At 39.3% G+C, this 18,222-nt stretch overlaps 1 protein-coding gene across 1 annotated transcript in view; it reads left to right on the top strand.

Annotated features, from left to right (window-relative positions):
* The first annotated feature begins 1,313 nt into the window (after positions 1 to 1,313).
* LOC150080097 (ectonucleotide pyrophosphatase/phosphodiesterase family member 5-like) overlaps positions 1,314 to 18,222 on the top strand; it is a 48,655-nt gene continuing 31,746 nt past the window's right edge. The window contains exons 1-2 of the mRNA XM_090381669.1: positions 1,314 to 1,566; positions 16,235 to 16,965. Coding sequence (XP_090237795.1) covers positions 1,314 to 1,566; positions 16,235 to 16,965 — 984 coding nt within the window. The remainder of the gene's footprint in view (positions 1,567 to 16,234; positions 16,966 to 18,222) is intronic.

Below are 18,222 nucleotides of genomic sequence, written 5' to 3'. Positions count from 1 at the left end.
TTTCCCTACTAGCAAAATTCCTGTATATCATTGACAAAACTCCATAACCTGCTCTTGCAGTCTGTCTGCACTGCTGAGAAAACTTCATATCTGACTGAACAATTACCTCCAGATCTTTTTCATTCTCTACCACCCTGAGTGTAGTACCGCACAGTTGGCACGTTTCTTTTGGGTTGCTTCTATCCATATGCAGTACATTGCATTTGTCAATGTTAAACTTCAGTTGCCACTTCTCAGCCCATCTGCCCAACTTTTCTAGACCCTCTTTTAGTGGCATATATTATCATTAATTAACAACCCTGACAACCTTTGTATCATCTGCAAATTTGGACATTAAGCCTGATATACTTTCATCAATATCATTGATAAATATACAAAACAACTATGGGCCCAACACCGAACCCTGGGGGACAGTGCTTCAGCTACAACGTACGTTATATGGATAGCAAATAATTCGTGATTTTCTATACAATGTATATAAAAATTAAATAATATTTCTTAGATTTCTATTGGTTTGATTCTAATGAAATTTAGGTAGGTCTGATAAATCGTTATAAAAAAGCGAAATATAAAATTTCCTGAAAATCTCTCTACTGGGAGTCGAGTTATTATATGCGAACGGATGGATAAAGAAATAATAACTATCAGATTTTCTATTAGTTCGATTTTATTGAAATTTGAGTTGGCTCAACAAATCGTTCCAAAGGGTTCAAATATAAAATTTAATGAAAATGTGACCATTGGGAGGCGAGTTGTTAAATATGGATGAGCGGAAATGATGAAGGCATTAATGCGCCTAAAAAACATGTAGTCTGAGCAGGAATTCCCAAACAGCAGTTCCTTGATATACTCTGTTACAAATGATACAGTGAACAAGGTGTGGAAGAACATTCAGGGAAAAAAAAATCTGATAAGCGTGTTTACTGACCTTGAAAATATCTTTGAAGTCTTAATTCAGTATTTTATCATATGCCCTTCGATATTTTTTAAGTTGACAACCAAAGAATGGACATCTTTGTACATGAGTGCTCATTTCGTTATATGTTAGCTTACTAGTTCTGATTGTGCCACTGCTATCTGAACAGCATATCAAAACAGCATAAAACAAAAACAAAATTGATTGGTCATCAGTCACTTTCACTTTGTGTAACTAAAATTGTCGCGAATGATTAATTCATCTGGAGTGACGTAGTGTAGTTTTTAATCACTGTTCAGCTTCATAAGAGCCAAAATTCATCCATTATTTGATATTACTGTTGCTCATAACATTGCTAGAGGAAACCTTTCAAAACATTTTTGAAATAGTGGACGCAATGCAGGTTTTATATTTTGCATTAACGGTTACAGTTTTTCTCATCACGCACGTTCTGTTGTGTTTATCAGAGGCGAACAAAACACACTGCCAAGTCCTACTTCTTTCTTTTGATGGATTTCGATGGGATTATATAGAGAAATTCCCTACTCCAAATTTTCATATTTTAGCATCAACAGGCGTATATGCGAAATGGGGAATGAAATCAGTGTTCTTGACGAAAACATTTCCAAACCATTATACCATTGCTACAGGTAATTTTTTTCCTTTCAATACTAATTCATTTATTACTTCTTAATTATTCCTATTTTCCTACCATCACTATTTTTATCTTATCATCATAATTATTGTTTTTATATTATTGTTACTATTATTAACAGAAATACCAAGGTTAGTCTTTACAATTTGGTACCCCTTTTGCGAATAGCAGTGATTGACATGCCTAGCCAGCTATGGTTAGTCTTAGGGTGTTTATTTATTTTACGACATTCTGTAAAATAATAATAAAAAAAAAACTTCCCAGGAGCCTTCTTGTGTGTTTCAAACATATTATAATTATTATTATTATTAGCCATATGGTGCAAGGAAGCCTGAGGCTTATGCTGCACCAGCCAAAAAAAAAAAAAAAAAAAAATTCTGTGTTACCGTGAGAGACATAGAGAGAGATGGGAATCACCAAGAAAGAGAAGAATGATGATATCCAGCTCAGGACCCTGAGTGTGCCAAGCCCATACTCACCAGATGTGAGCCCCTGGGCTTGAATATAAAACTGTCCTGCTTTTAAACTATTTGAATTTGCTGGATAAAGCCACCAATGTCGATTTTTTCGACTGTATACACAAATGGGCAATACATCGGAAAATGAATTCCCGATTTTAAAAGTGGCAAGGGGAGGGACGGTTAAACACTCTAACTAAGACTAACCATAGCAGGCTACACACGTCAATCGGAACTCACAACGATCAATCGGAAGTGGTACCAGATTTTAAAGACTAACCGATACTAAGGTCAATGGAGAGTAACTAAGCTATAATTCAGAACGCCCCATTCTGTCATCTTTAATAACCATATAAAAAGCAAGCCGTCCACCACCCAACGGTGGCCCATCTAGCAATATGGTAGTTTCGTCGCTGTATATTTTGCATTAACGGTTGCAGTTTTTCTCACCACTCACGTTCTGTTGTATTTTTCAGAGATGAACAAAAAACACTGCCGGGTCCATGAAGGATATTCTTATTTGTGAAACTGGCATTTTTATTATTGATAAATTACATTATAATTATATAGATTAGAAACGAATTATTTTTACCCATCGAGTGTTTTGCTTTAGTATTGGTAAAACGATGCAAAAATAAAAATAAAAAGGAAGAAAGTACCAATGTCACTTTTCTTAACTGCATTTGCCTATTTCATTCAAGTATTTGTTCAATCCCTTGTTAACTTTAAATAAACTTACCACCTTCAAAAGTTTCTCTTCTGGAGGTGGTAAGTTTCTCTTCAGTATGAATTTATTCGAACAATCACTTTGACCAAAGAAAAATTTTCGGACATCTGTTGTAGATTAGGTCAATGATCTATAACAGATCATTGACCCAATGATCTATAACAGATAGAGCACTCAATGATCTTTTATAGCTCATTGACTGCGAACAGAAGGATGGGTGTTACATTCTTATATGCTTAGGGTATCTCTTTTTTGTTGTTGTTGTTGTTGTTGTTATTATTTACAATTTAATAATATTTACGACAGAGTTTATTAGTGAACTGTCTCCACTAAAAACGTACGTCTTATTTAATACTATTTAATTTTTTTATAACGTGGTAACTTAAAAGTTTTACGTTAAAAAACTTTCAAATGATAAGGTCCTGAGTTCACTTCACAATTCATCATTTTGTCCAGTGATTATACATTTGTTAAATTACGTTATATTTAATATTGTTTTTTATAATAATTAGATTTTTATGGCTCCATTTTACTTTACACATCTATTTTAAATTCGTAGCTATTTTACATTTCATATATCTACATTTATTACTGAAAAAAAAAAAAAAACCAACCAAATTATCTGCCCAAATCCTCTAATAATTTATGTAATCGTTCCTTAAATTTATTCAAATTAATCACTTCTATCACACCAGATGATAGGTTGTTCTAACAATTAATTACTCTGGTTGAAAGCAAATCTTCGCACGTCTAATGCAACCACCCTTCCTCAGTTTAAATTTATGTTTCCTAGTGTGTGTTGTCTGAGAAAGAATAAGGATGCCATCAACATTACTCAATCCATTCATAGTCTTGAAAGCCGCAATCAGATCTTCTCTCAGATTTCCAAGAAGGCTTCAGTTCTGCAAATTGCAGTGTCTGGAAACTAGGCACCTACAAGGTGATCTGAATGAGATGTTTAAGTGGATTGAGCAAGCTCAATGCTGATAGGATTCTTCCTCTTGCTCAGACTACACATAAGGAAGCACAAATTCAAACTGAGAAGGAACGGTTGCAGAATAGATGTGCAATTTGCCCACAGCTAGCGGGTGGTCGATTGATGGAACAAACTTCCATCTCATGTTGTGGAAGTTGATACAACTGAACAATTAACTCTTTATCCCAAACGGAAAACTTTCTGTATATCATTGACAACACCCCATGAGGTATACTAGCAGCCCGTCTGCACTGCTCAGAGAACTTCATGTCGGACTGTAAAATTATCTTTAGGTCTCTTTCATTCTTCACTACCTTGAATCCAATGCCGTATTAGGCCCTCAGGAGTAGCACAGTTGGTATAATCATCGTCCTCTACACATCAGGTGGAAAAGACCTGAGTTCGAATCCCGTCAATGATTCGATGAATTTTTTGTTTCTTTTTCGTAACGTGGCTCAGTTAGGCGGTCTCAGGCGAAGGTAGGCCGTAAACTCGGGTTTTTCCTCCAGCAAACAACAAACCGACCACGCAATTTACAGACATATTACTTACAGTGCACTATTTCCCACACCGGATGAAAAAGGCCCTGGGTCGAATCCCGTGTGTGTCACGAGGAACTTTAATGGGCATTTTTCACTCGTGACTGAGTTAGTCGGTTTCAGACATAGATAGCAAGGTTTTTTTTTCCCAGAAACTGGGAGTTTTTCGTCCAGCAAAACAGGCAAGTCGACCAGAGAACACATGCAATTTACAGATAAACACATACAATATATGGTAGATGTAATCATTTACAGGTGACTCTAATATAATAATTTGTTTTGTGTTTTTTACAGTGCACTATGACCTAGGTTGAATATATGCTTAAAACTCTAGAACGCAAGCTTTATTTAGGCAGTATGGAGTTCTGGTGGGCATATTTTAAATGCCTCTAAAAATGAAGTATTTTGTATGTTGTGGGTCTAGTGGGTCCTGGGGCATTGCTACAAGCGCTCCCCCCCATTGCAAAGGATTTGGGTCCGTGGAACAGCTGCACAGTTACGCCATTGTACAAAACTGTTATTTTTAGGCCACCCGAATAATTAAATTGATCTGCCGTGCCTTCTGTATTATGTCTGTAAATTGCGTGTGTTCTATGGTCGATTTGCCAGTTTTGCTGGACGAAAAACCCGAGTTGCTAGGTGAAAAAACCTTGCTACGTACGCCTGAGACCGACTAACTCAGCCACGGAGTGAAAAAAGCCCATTAAAGTTCCTCGTGTCATCGACAGGATTCGAACCCGGGTCTTTTCCACCGGTGTGGGGATGACGGTGACAATACCACTGTGCTACCGCGCAGACAAGCCATTGTACCTCGGTAAATCCAGCCTTCGTGGTATACATGGCAATATCAGTTTAAGAATTTTAAATGCAGTTATGTGAGTATATTTCTAGTCTTCGCGTAGCACACTAAAATCACTATCCTTTCCACGCCAAGTGGATTCGAACCGCCTGGTTCGAATCCAGTCAATGAAGCGAATAACTTTTGTGAACTTTTTTCTCAATTCAGAAGTGGCTGTTAGTCGGGCTCGAGTGAGGATATTATGGTTTTTATTACACGAAAATCAAATTTTCGTCCAAAAAAACAGGCAAACTGACCACAGGGTGCATGCGATTTCAAACATTATTCACATGGATAGATGAGATAATTCTAGCGCGGCCTAATACGAGAGGTTTTTTTTTTTTTTTTGTTCAGTAAATACTAGTACCAAGTCATAAGAAGGAAGGCATCAAGAGGGTATATAAGGCAAGCACTATTGAAGACACACGCCACTATTGAGGACATGCAGCAATGATTAAAGTTCCCTATTCGCTAAGCTCCTAACACAGGATGAAACCGTTCTTCAACATTAACATTAGAACGACATATTTTAGTAATAGAGCTTTACCAACAGCATATACACTGTGCCGCCACTTTATTAGGTACACACCTGCTGTACACACAAATGGTTTGGCCCACAAATTGCAAGTCACATGACCACAGTTGTGGATATAAATGCAGCAGAACAACCTTTCTAGTATCAGTTAAGCGCACAAACCGTAGTAGTAAGAATGGGGAAAAGGAGTGATCTAACGGACTTCGAACATGGCATGGTAGTAGGTGCAAGACGTGCTGGACAAAGCATCTCTGAAACGGCAGTTCTCCTCAACTTTTCACGCACCACATTTTCAGGGGTGTATCGAGAAGGGTGCAACGAACAGAAAACATCCTCTCAACGGCACTCCTGTGGAAGAAAATCGCTTGTTGACGAGAGAGGTCAGAGGAGGATGGCTAGACTTGTGCAAGCAAACAGACGGGCCACACTGTCGCACATCACGTCAGAATACAACCTTGATGAGCAGAAAAAAATATCGCAACGGACCACTAGTCGCACTTTTTCGCGAATGGGCTACAACAGCCGACGGCCACATCGCGTACTTTGTTTTCAATGAAGAATGATTGATAACAAATATATGCGATGTGAGGAGTGTAAGGAAATCAGGCGCCAACTCAGCGTTGTTATGGGCCTATATGAGAGCTTGAAAGACAGGGGGGATGCCCTCGAAGGATTTAAATTGAGAGGCCCATCAAGCTCTCAGCTGCCTACATCAATGCCAGAGCTTGCACTTGAACATCACGCAACACAGCTGCAATCCCCAAGGCAGAATGCGCTAGTCCCAAAGAAACTAGTTGTTGTCAGTGGCTCTATTGTCAGGGAAACGGAAAACATATTGTGCAAAAAGGATATGTGGAACAGGACCAGGGCATGTCTGCCAGGGTCAAAGGTTGATGACGTTGTAGAGCAGATATAATCTTTTAAGGGCACAAAATGCAATTGAGATGCTATTGAAAAATGCTATTGAAATGCAATTGAGCAGCAGTATTCTGGTATTGTTGTACACGTTGGCACTAATGATATTAAGAGTAGGAGACCGGCGGAATTACTTAACAAGTACAGGTCAATGTTGAAAAAAAAGCCATGAATTAGGGTTGAATTTAAAAGTGTCTGCAATTCTGCCCAGACACGATAGGAGGGAATATATGATGAGAGCCTTGTCCATCAATTCGGCCCTGGAGAGACTGTACAAGGCTCAAGGGGTAGAATTTTTATCAGCCTGGTCTATGCTTGTTAACAGGAGAGACTACTTCTACAAGGATGGGATACACTTAAATAGAAAGGGTGCAAGAATATTTCCTGATGCTATCGAGGCAGAGTTAGGTGAGTCGGAAAACTGCTAGCTTGGTGGGAAATACGCAGACTAATAGATTAACAGTATCTACTGGCAGAGGTGAAAGCGATTCTTGCACTGCTTCTATTGAAATGCATTTGAGCAGCAGCGTGGAAAGCAAGGCTATGGGGATTTCCAGGACTGCTGGGAGTCATAGTGAAACAAGTAAATACATGGGTTGTGTTAGGGTAACTAAGAATAGAAATAGGTGCAAGTTTACTTGCATGTACACCAATGTTAGGAGTATAGTTAATAAAGTTGATGAGCTGGAAGTGCTAGTCAAGACTTCAAAGGCAGATATTGTTCGGATATCAGAGACATGGCGTCACACAGACATAAGCAGTGCAGAACTGGAATTTGGGGAGTGCAATGTGTACAGAAAGGATAGACACAGGACAGGAAGGGAGGAGGGGTTATGCTGTTAGTTAAGAAACACATAAAATCTAAGGAAGTGCATCCAATTGATGTTGGTGGACAATGCAATGTTGAGTCTGTTTGGTGTGACATAAGCACTGGGAAAGGAAAAATGAGAGTAGGAGTGTGTTATAGGCCAAATGAATCTGATCAGTATAATGATCAATTGTGCAGAGAAATAGAGTGGACCACTAAATCAGAGTGCCTTATAATGGAGAATATTAATTTCCCACAGATTGACTGGAATTGGTGGGTTGGTCACTCACACACTAGCAAGACTTTTTTGGATTTATTGGATGATTGTTTTCTACAGAGGCATGTTCGGAAGGCAACTAGAGGGAGTAATACTCTTGATCTGATTATCAGTAGTAATTCTTCATGTATCAAGAATCTGCAGATAAAGGAACCACTAGGTGGCAGTGATCACAGGGTGCTGAAGTGTGATTTATCCAACGAGGTAACTACCATCAGGGGTGAAGGATAGGGTTTTTGCTTTCGTAAAAGTGAGTACGGTGTTCTAAGACCGTATCTAAATTCTATACGGTGGGACCAACTGATGATGTTACCAACAGCAAATTCAAAATGGGAAGCATTCAAAGAAATAATCTTGGAAGCTACTAGGCTTTTCATACCAACGAAGAAATACTGTTCAAGCTTTAAGCCTACATGGCTGTCAGATGAACTAATTGGACATGTCACAGAGAAGAAAAATGCATGGGATACATATAAATTAACAGGGGACACAGAAGTCTATAATAGATATATGCTGGTTGTTCTGTAACCAAGACAAAAAGGAGGTTTAGGCAGGCAATGGAAGATTCCGAGAAATCTTTGGAAAAGGATGCAAAGAGTTCTTTACTTATGTAAACTCTAGAAGGAAGGGGATCAATTAGATTGGTCACTTGATATCGATGGTTTAACTGTTGATGATCCGGCTCAGGTAGCTAACAAACTAAATGAATATTTTGCATCTACATTCACACATGAGGAGGTATTCAGGGAGGGGAATGCCAGAGGTGAATTAAACTCTGCTAGTAATCTAGATAATCTTGTAATTACTGAGAGTAAAGTGGAGGAGAAATTGTTGAAGATAAACATAAGAAACGCACTTCGGGTGGATGGAATCTATCCAGTTATATCAAAAGAAGTAAGCAAACCCTTAGCCATAATTATGAGAGCTTCCTTGCACTCAGGGACGGTACCTATGAACTGGAGATGTGCAAATGTGACCCCAATGCACAAAGGAGGATCGAAGCGAGACACAGGTAATTACAGACCTGTCAGTTTAACTTCTGTTCCAGGGAAATTAATGGAGGCACTGGTTAAAGAAGCATCATCTAGACAAACTTCAGTTATAGCTCGGACACAGCATGGGTTTGTTAAGGGGAAGTCTTGTCTGACCAATTTGATTGGAGATTATGATGTAGTCATAGTCATAAAGAACTGGGTGCAAAGAATATTTTAGATATCATATATTTGGATCTTAGAAAGGCTTTTGGTACTGTTGCACAAGGAAGACTGCTGCACAAATTGGAGCAGTGTGGCACTGCAGGCATATTTCTCTAAGGATAAAGGGATGTTTGAGAGGGAGAAGACCGAGAGTGGTAAATAATGGACACTGCTCTTCGTGGACTAATGTTATTAGTGGATTCCCTCAGGGTTTAGAGTTGGATCTATTGTTATTAGCATTAGCATTAGCATTATTAGAGGCATATGATGCAAGAAAGAAAGCTTATACAGCATCAGCCAAAAAAAAAAAAAAAAAAACACTCTCATTTCACCCCTCCGTTCGTTCGAAATACCTGTCCAGCTGAGCCTTAAATTTATTTAGGCTATCAACTTCCACAACAAGGGATGGAAGTCTGTTCCACCAACCAACCACCCGCTGACTAAAGGTAAACTTCTGCACATCTATCCTACAACTGTCTTTCCTAAATTTGAATTTATGCCCTCTCAGGTGATTATTCTCAGCAAGAGGAAGAAGAATCTCATAAGCATTCAGCATGCTCAAATAATTCAAGGCTTTATACACTTTAATCAGACCACCTCGCAGGTACCTAGTCTCCAAACACTGTAATGTGCAAAACTTAAGCCATTCCCACCCGCTGGCTAAAGCCAAACTTCCGTACATCTATCGTACATCTGTCTTTCCTCAATGTGAATTTATGCCCTCTCATATGATTAATCTGAGCAAGAGGAAGATTTCCATCAGCATTGAGCATTCTCATACCATTCAAGGCTTTATACACCTCAATCAGATCACCTCGCAGGTGCCTAGTCTCCAGACACTGTAATTTGCAAAATTTAAGCCTTTCTTCGTAAGAGCAACCCTTTGTTCCATTCACTAATCTTCTTGCCCTTCTCTGTACTCGTTCCACAGCTTTACAGCCTTCTTAAAATGAGGCCTCCAGACATGTATACAGTACTCGAAGTGTGGCGTGATCATTGCCTTATATTAGTGGATAATCACCTCCTTATCCCTGCTAGAAAAGTTCCAGTATATCATTGACAAGACACTATGAGCTACTCTTTCAGACCATCTGCACTGCTCAGAAAACCGCATGTCTGCCTGCACAATTACCCCCAGGTTCTTTTCGTTCTCTACCACTGTCAGTGTAGTACCACAAAGTTGATATGTCACCCTGGGGTTGCTGCTTCCCATATGTAGTACTTTACGTTTGTCAATATTAAACTTCATTTGCTACGTCTCAGCCCATCTGCTCAACTTTTCTAGATCCGGTTGCAGCAGCGTACTGTCATTAGTTTCCTTAACAACCCTGCCAACCTTCGTATCGTCTGCAAACTTGTACATCATGCTTGATATACCATCATCAATATCATTTATAAATACAGAAACAACAATGGACCCATTACTGAACCCTGAGGGACTCCACTAATAACATTAGTCTACGATGAGCAGTGTCCATTGATTACCACTCTCTGTCTTTTCGTACTCAACCATCCCTTTATCCATAGCAGCAATTTGCCTTCAATACCACACTGCTCCAATTTGTGCAGCAGTCTCCCATATGCAACAGTATCAAAAGCCTTTCTAAGATCCAAATATATGATATCAAAGTTATTCCCTGCATCCAGTTCCTTTGTGACCACATCATAGTATCCCATCAAATTGGTCAGGCAAGACTTTCCCTTAACAAAACCATGCTGTGTCCGAGCAATAACTGAAGTCTTGTCTAGATGATCCTGCAGTGCTTCTTTAACCTGTGCCTCCATTAATTTTCCTGGAACAGAAAAACTGACAGGTCTATAATTACTTTTGTTAACCATTGATCATCCTTTGTGAATTGGTGTCACATTTGCACATCTCCAGTCCATAGGTACCTCCCCTGAGTCCAATGAAGTTCTCATAATTATGGATAACGGTTTGCTTACTTCCTCTGCTGCCTCCTTTAATATAACTGGATAGATCCCATCCACCCCGGGTGCCTTTTTTATGTTTATCTTCAACAATTTCTCCTCCACTTTACTCTCAGTTATTACAAGATTCTCTAGCTTACTGCTAGAGTTGAATACACCTCTGACTTTCCCCTCGCTAAATAACTCCTCATGTGTGAATGTCGATGCAAAATATTCATTTAGTTTGTTATCCACCTGAGCAGGATCAGGTGGCTTCCTTGGATTTTATGTGTTTCTTAACCAATAGTATAACCCTTCCTCTGTTCCTATCTTGTCTATATTTTCTGTACACATTGTAATCCCCCAATTCCAGTTCTGCATTCCTTATATCTGTGTGACACCACGTCTCTGATATCCCAACAATATCTGCCTTTGATGTATTGAGCAATACCTCAAATTCATCACATTTATTTACTAAACTCCTAGCATTGGTGTATACGCAAGTATACATGCACCTGTTCTTTTCTTAGCTACCCTAACACAACCCATGTGCTTACTTGTACCGCAATGACTCCCAGCAGTCTCTGAAATATCCTGCATCTTATTTTCCAAACTGCTGCTCATTCCAATAGAAGCAGTGCAAGAATCAGTTTCACTTCTGCCAGTGGCTACTGTTAACCTATTAGTCCTTGTATTCCCCCAAGCTAGCAGTTTTCCGGCCCACCTAACAATGCCTCGATATCATCAGCAAATTTTCTTGCACCATTTCTCTTTAAGTGTATCCCATTCCTCTAGAAGCAGTCTCTCCTGTTAACAAGTACAGACCAGGCTGAAAAAAATTCTACCCCTTGAGCCTTGCACAATCTTTCCAGGGCCGAAATGATCGACAAGACTCTCTTCATATACTCCCTCCTATCGTGTCTGGGCAGAATTGCAGATACTTTCAAATTCAACTGTAATTCACGGCTTTTTTAGAACAGTGGCATGTACTTGTTAAGTAAAAGCCAGCGAGTGGTTGATTGCTGGAACAAACTTCCATACATCGTTGTAGAAGTTAATAGAGCTTAAACAGATTCAAGGCAGAACTAGAAAATCATTTGGAGCGAGTGGATGCGTGATATCCGAAGGGCGTGTGTGTGTGTTTTTTTTTTTTTTTTTTTTTTTTGGCTGATGCTATATAAGCTTGCTTCCTTGCGTCATGTGCCCTTGCTAATGCTAATATGAGTTATTCCGAATTTTTCAGTCAGCACAAATGCAAATCGTACCTTATACAAAACTCCCATATTGTGCTACTCGACCCCAGGCACCTGTGTGTAATGTGTTCGTAAATAGTGTGTGTTTTCTGATCGGATTGCCTGTTTTGCAAGACAAAAAATTCGATTTTCTGAGACCGAATCTCAGCCACGTTTTGGATAAAGCCATGAAAGGTCCTAGCGTCATTGATGGGATTCGAAGCCGGTCTTTTTCCACTCGGTGTGGGAATGACGGTGATATTAATGACAGTGCTACTCACGGGATTTCAGCCAATGTGCAAAAAAAAAAAAAAAAAAAAAAAAAGTCATATTAGGGCCACCCGCGAATTACTCCATCTGCCATATCTATTAAGTCTAGAAAATTCAAATTATTACATTAGGGCCACCGACAATTTCGTGTGTGTTCTCTGGTCCATTTATCTGTTTTGCTGTCCAAAAAAAAACTAGTTTCTTGGAGACAAACCTTGCTATTTACACCTCAGACCAACTAACTCAGCCACGGGGTGAAAAAAACTAATTAACGTTCCTCGCGTTATCGATGGGATTCGAACCCGGACCTTTTCCACCCGGTATGCAGAGGACGGCAACGATACCACTGTGCTACCCGTGCAGACTGTATTAAGTTTATAACTCGCGTGTGTTCTCTGGTAGGTCTGCCTGTTTTGCTAGAAGAGAAACCCAACTTTCGGGGGGGCAGGGGATCTTGCTAACCTCGCCTGAGACTCACTAACTCCAACCATGAAAAAAAAAAAAAAAACATAATTTCCTTGCGTCATTGATGGGATTTAAACACAGGTCTTTTCGGCTCGGGGTGGATCTTTCTACAGACATAATGCACGATAAGCTATATGAAATGGCACACCATATTAACAAAGTTGTTAAACAATCAATTAATTAAAAATTTATATAGAGTTGCAAAAATAATAATAGGTCATGACTTCTGTATATTCATATTATTCTGTATACGAGTATAAACTCCTGCAGGATCATCAAAATAGAAATGCTTTTATTGTGTTTTTTTGTTGGCTGTTACTATACAATTCAATATAATGCACAACTGGCCAAAAAAATACGAACCTTTGTATTGAGACATTCACAGACAGAAGAAATGAACATAGATGCAAAGAAAATTACCGTACATTGGTGTGCAAAATTTAAGGACTAGTCAGGTTTTCACCTGTAACTTCTCATAGGAGTGGCCTGGATATGGGAAAAGCATACCAAAGGAACCTCGTGAGGTACTGAAATGATGAAGGAAATAACACCGACATAACAACGGAAACAAAACGGTACAGAGGTACTTTATTCAAAAATGGCAATATAGCACTGGCTGCCATAATATAGATGCATCACTGCCAAAGATGGAACAAAGGAAGGGGTGGTCCTCAGTAGGAGATATGGCCACCCCTAATGTCGATGTAGGCTTTTCACTGCCTGTCCATACTCAGAAACAATGTTGTTGATAAGTTCTTGCTGTAACATCGTCCATTCCTCTGTCAGCGCCATGTTCATCTGGAGAACATTTTCTGGTGGGTGTGGACATGCCGCTAGACGTCTCCCCAGAGCGTCCCATATGTGTTCGATGGGATTTAGATTGTCGGGGAAGGGAACGGGCAGGCCAATCCATACGAACAAAGTCCTCACTTTCCAAAAGCATATAAACAGCTGCAGTGCGATGGGGTGTGGCGTTATCACCCATAAACACGAACTCGGGGCCAATGGCACCCCTGAACAGACGCACATGGGAAAGGATTACCTCAGTACAGCAGCGTGCACCTGTTACAGTACCGCCTTCCAGAATCTGGAGTTGTGTACATCCATCCAAGATAACGCCTCCCCAGACGAGAACACCTCGACGCCATTCGATCCCTTTCAGTGATGTTTGTTGGGTGATACCGTGTGCCATCCTCTCGCCAGATTAGCTGACGTCCAGAATCGCTGCTGAGACTGTGACTCTCATCAGTAGAGAGTACCTTAAGTAAAGATTTTATGGTTGTAACCTTTAGAAATAGTGTTGGTCCTTAAGTTTCGCACACCAGTGTATAACGTGGACTGATGATACGTTGACTTGTTGAGTGTATAAATACTGCACAGACACTTCGAATGCAGTAATCTGAAGACAGGGTAGGCTTCCTCTTTTCTCTCTAGCTGAAACCTATTGCTAAAAATTTAGCTTAAGCCAATCCTTCCTACTTTAATCAGTGTTTGGTTTAGGGCCTCTGGCTGCTAATGGAAGTTCCAAATCCGATTAGAAAACTAAGTAGGGTGACACAACTCACTCCAGACATTAGGATGGTTAAAGAATTTTTAATAAAACATTCATTGCACAATTTGCACTAATGGAGTTTCACCATATCAATTTCAATGCAGTTCTATTTCTATATATGCTAATCATTCTAAAATTATACAAGTCAATTATTCTTAGTAAATCCAAGCTACTTACTGTTTATCACACAACAAAATTTCTATTCATTATGGTCTAGGGACCGTCCTTGCAATCATTATAAAGTACCTTTCTTCTTTGAGTTCAGACTCATTCCATTTGTAATTACTATTTTGTACGAAGTCAAGAGTTTTTAGGAACACCGATTGCCTCTTAAGGGGTTCTTTTTATCAAATTATTATTATTTCTCAGGACAATAGTTTAGAGGAGCGTACTTCAGAAAAATTTCTACTTATAGTTCCCTTCTTTGTTTGCCAGGATGGACGGGTCTGCTAAGCGCGGTATTTCTTCTATTTCGAATCATCTCCAACCCTTTCTCTTATTTCTGAAGCTTCCAAAATGTTCCTCATAACTTTATGAAAACTTTCTTTTGGACCCTACGTTCGCCAAAAGTTGATCCTGTCTTTCCCTTCTAACTTTACTTCAACCCATGCTGCTAGCTAAGACCATGGCTTTGAAATTCTCCGCGCCTGCTCGTACACGCGACTACACTTCTCCATATCCCACTCGACTTCCACAACCCCCTAAAATAAAAAAAAATAATTAAAAAACACCACTCCAAATTCACCTAAGAACTGCGCTATTTTCCAGACTCTACGTCCCTTATATCTCGAAAACGTTCTCCCATTTCCCCTCCCCTTTTTATTGTTTAATCCTCTTTAATCCGATCTGCCCTTGGCCATCTTACTAACCTTACTGTTCATTTCGCCGTATAATTCCTGGTTTGGCCTTTTCCAGGAAAACCCTTCTTAAAACATTTATTTAGCTAACTTTTTTTTTTCTTTCATTATTGGTAAGCCAATGAGACATGTGATAGATCAAACTTTGAAAAAGGCCTAATCGTGTGTGTACGTTTATCAGGAGCCACAATTCTAAAAACGAAAGGCATAACTGGTTTCTCAAACACATCCATCTCAAAAGTTTTTAATGACTGGAAAGCAAACCAACACATCATGAGCGACTGTATGGAAAAATAGGACATCCAGTGTGAGGCAAACAACATCTGAATTCAACGAGTCCCAGAACTGCCCTATTTCAACCGGAACCATGCGCAGGGAATTGAGGAAATTGAATATTGGCAGTCGCATGTCTATTCGGAAGCCACTTGTTTTGGAGAAAAATTCAATTGCAGTGGTGCCGAGAACTTCGTTATTGGGCAGTGGACCAATGGAAGAAAGTCATGTGGTCAGATGAATCACGATACACTTTGTTTTGTACTAATGGTAGGCAGAGAGGTAGCGAGAACCTCCACGAAGCGATGGACCCTGCATGCCTTATCAAGACAACCCAAACATCTGGAGATGGTATTATGGTATGGAGAATATTTTTTTGGCACAGACTGGGTCCGTTGACATCGGTGGAAGGTTGAATGTCATCCAGGGAATACCTGAATAATGTATGAGATGTATTGCTCTGCATTGTTACACTTTTATCTCGAAGATGATATCCACTATTTGGATGATAATGCAATAGCGCATCGAGCTAGAATTGTGCAAGAATGGTTCAGAGAACATGGCACAGATTCCCGCCTTCTTCTCTGGTGCCCACATTCACCTGATTGTAATTCTATTGAGGATGTGTGGGATATTCTGGGGAGAACTATTCAGCAATGAAGGACTTTTCCTTGAAACGCATTAAAACGCTTTATAGAATCCATACCGCGCCGCATACTTGCTGTTATTCGAGAAAAAGGCGGCCTGATTCGATACTGAATGAAGGTTCGTATTTTTTGGCCAATGCGTGTATTATGCAGTGAATACGGTCACTTAATTATATTTTCTTATTATTAGGACTCTACGCTGAAAGTCATGGGATAATTTCAAATAAAATGTACGACCCGTTGTTCAAATCAAATTTTTCAATGTCTACACTTGATCCAAAGTGGTGGGACGAAGGAGAACCAATCTGGATCACTGCTAAATTACATGGACTAACTTCGGGAGTGTATTTATGGCCTGGAAGTTCCGTTAAACTTAAGAACTTGACAGCTGATTATAAGGTCTCCTATAATAGCAGTGTTCCATATGAAGTACGGGTAGATGAAATGGTTAACTGGCTTGTTAAAGACAAAGTAAATATAGTTTTAGGATACTTTGACGAGCCAGACAAGAGCGCACACAGCTATGGAGCTGCTAGTCTTGAAGTTGGCAAAGCAGTTTTAAAAGCTGACAACACATTGGGCTATCTGATTGAACAGCTCAAAGAAAAGGAACTCTTTGATGCTATCAATATTATAGTGCTTAGCGACCATGGTATGACAAACATTACTAATGATGCCAATCATACAATCTACCTGGATACGTTCATCGACTACAGTGATTTACAAATGATTATCGAACAGAGCACTACAACTGGTATCATTCCCAAAAACGTTACATATGTCTTCGACAAACTGAATAAAGTGCATCCCAACATGACTGTTTACAAGAAGGAAGATATTCCATTTCGCTTCCACTACACTCATCACAGAAGAATATCGCCAATTATCGCTATTCCAGACGAAGGTTATTCCATATATTTTGTAAGTACATTAACATATTTATTGATTAAACTATTTTACTTTTTTGATATAGATACTTGCCAATAAATTAAATACTCCAGTTATAATATGATATGAATACACTTACACTTATTTTATATATGAAAAATACAATTTTTATGTAATAATACACTTAATTTATACACTGCTTGGTAAAAAGGAAGTCATGGAATATAGACTGGTGTTCAAATAAAGTGCATCACCCCTTTAAATAATCCCAATAACGTAAGTATATGGCAGTATTTCTTACAGACAGACACGCGTAGATGATGACACAATATTGCATCAGTTGTTACTTTTAGCTATATAAGCACGCTCTGAAAGAGTTGCAGTCATTTCTTGCTTGTGTCAGGATGGCGAGTTAGGAACCGGGCGCAAACGAGAAGTGGTAGCAAGTGCAGTAACAGTCAGAAGACGCCTCTCATTTAAAAAATGGACTTGTAGCCCGTCGTCCTAAGAAGAAGCCCCTCCTCACACAAAAAAATGAAAAAGGCCCAATTAATTTGGTGTAAGGAACACGTCAAATGGACCCCCGAGCAGTGGAAGTCAGTTATTTTCTCGGATGAGAAGAAATTCAACCTGCATGGCTCTGATGGGAGACAAACGATTCGCCGTAGACGTGGTGAAGAATACCACGGTATGGTGTCTACAGTGAAATTCCCTACCAACAAAATGATATGGGGGTGCATTTCGTATCCCGGAGTAGGTGTCACCTGCAGTTCATAAAAGGTTCAGTAAATTCCAATGGATACCTGGCTATATTGGAAGTCAAATTGCTGCCAACCATTAGAGACCATTTCAACCTGCCAAGTAGCTGCATCTTTTAGGACGACTCTGCTCCTTGTCATTGGGCGAAAAGTGTAAGTAGGCACTTCTGTAGTTACAGTAGTTACTTTGTACAAAATACTTACTCTGAAATAATTTTCTCGTGATTCCCATTTTTCTCCTTTTCTGTTGATTCTCTTACCTTTTACAACTTTGATTCCTAATATTTAATTGCTAAAAACTATTCAGTTTTAAACCACTTGAAATTAAATGTATAAAATCCCCTTCCTTGGAGTGTCTGAGTGACCATCTGAATTTGTCGACAGAGTAAACAACCGCAGTAAATAAATGAAAGAATTATTATTATTTTAACCGTAAGGAACAATTCAGTTTATTTTGAGTTTTTTACAATAGCACTTTGTTTCTTTATTACAATGAGCCAATCATCTTTGCGTCACCTGCATAAGAAATTAA

The sequence above is a fragment of the Mastigoproctus giganteus genome, chromosome 9, assembly GCF_048544385.1.
Source record: "Mastigoproctus giganteus isolate SK-2022 chromosome 9, ASM4854438v1, whole genome shotgun sequence".
NCBI classification, from domain to species: Eukaryota; Metazoa; Arthropoda; class Arachnida; order Uropygi; family Thelyphonidae; genus Mastigoproctus; species Mastigoproctus giganteus.
This window is presented reverse-complemented; position numbering and strand designations above follow the sequence as displayed.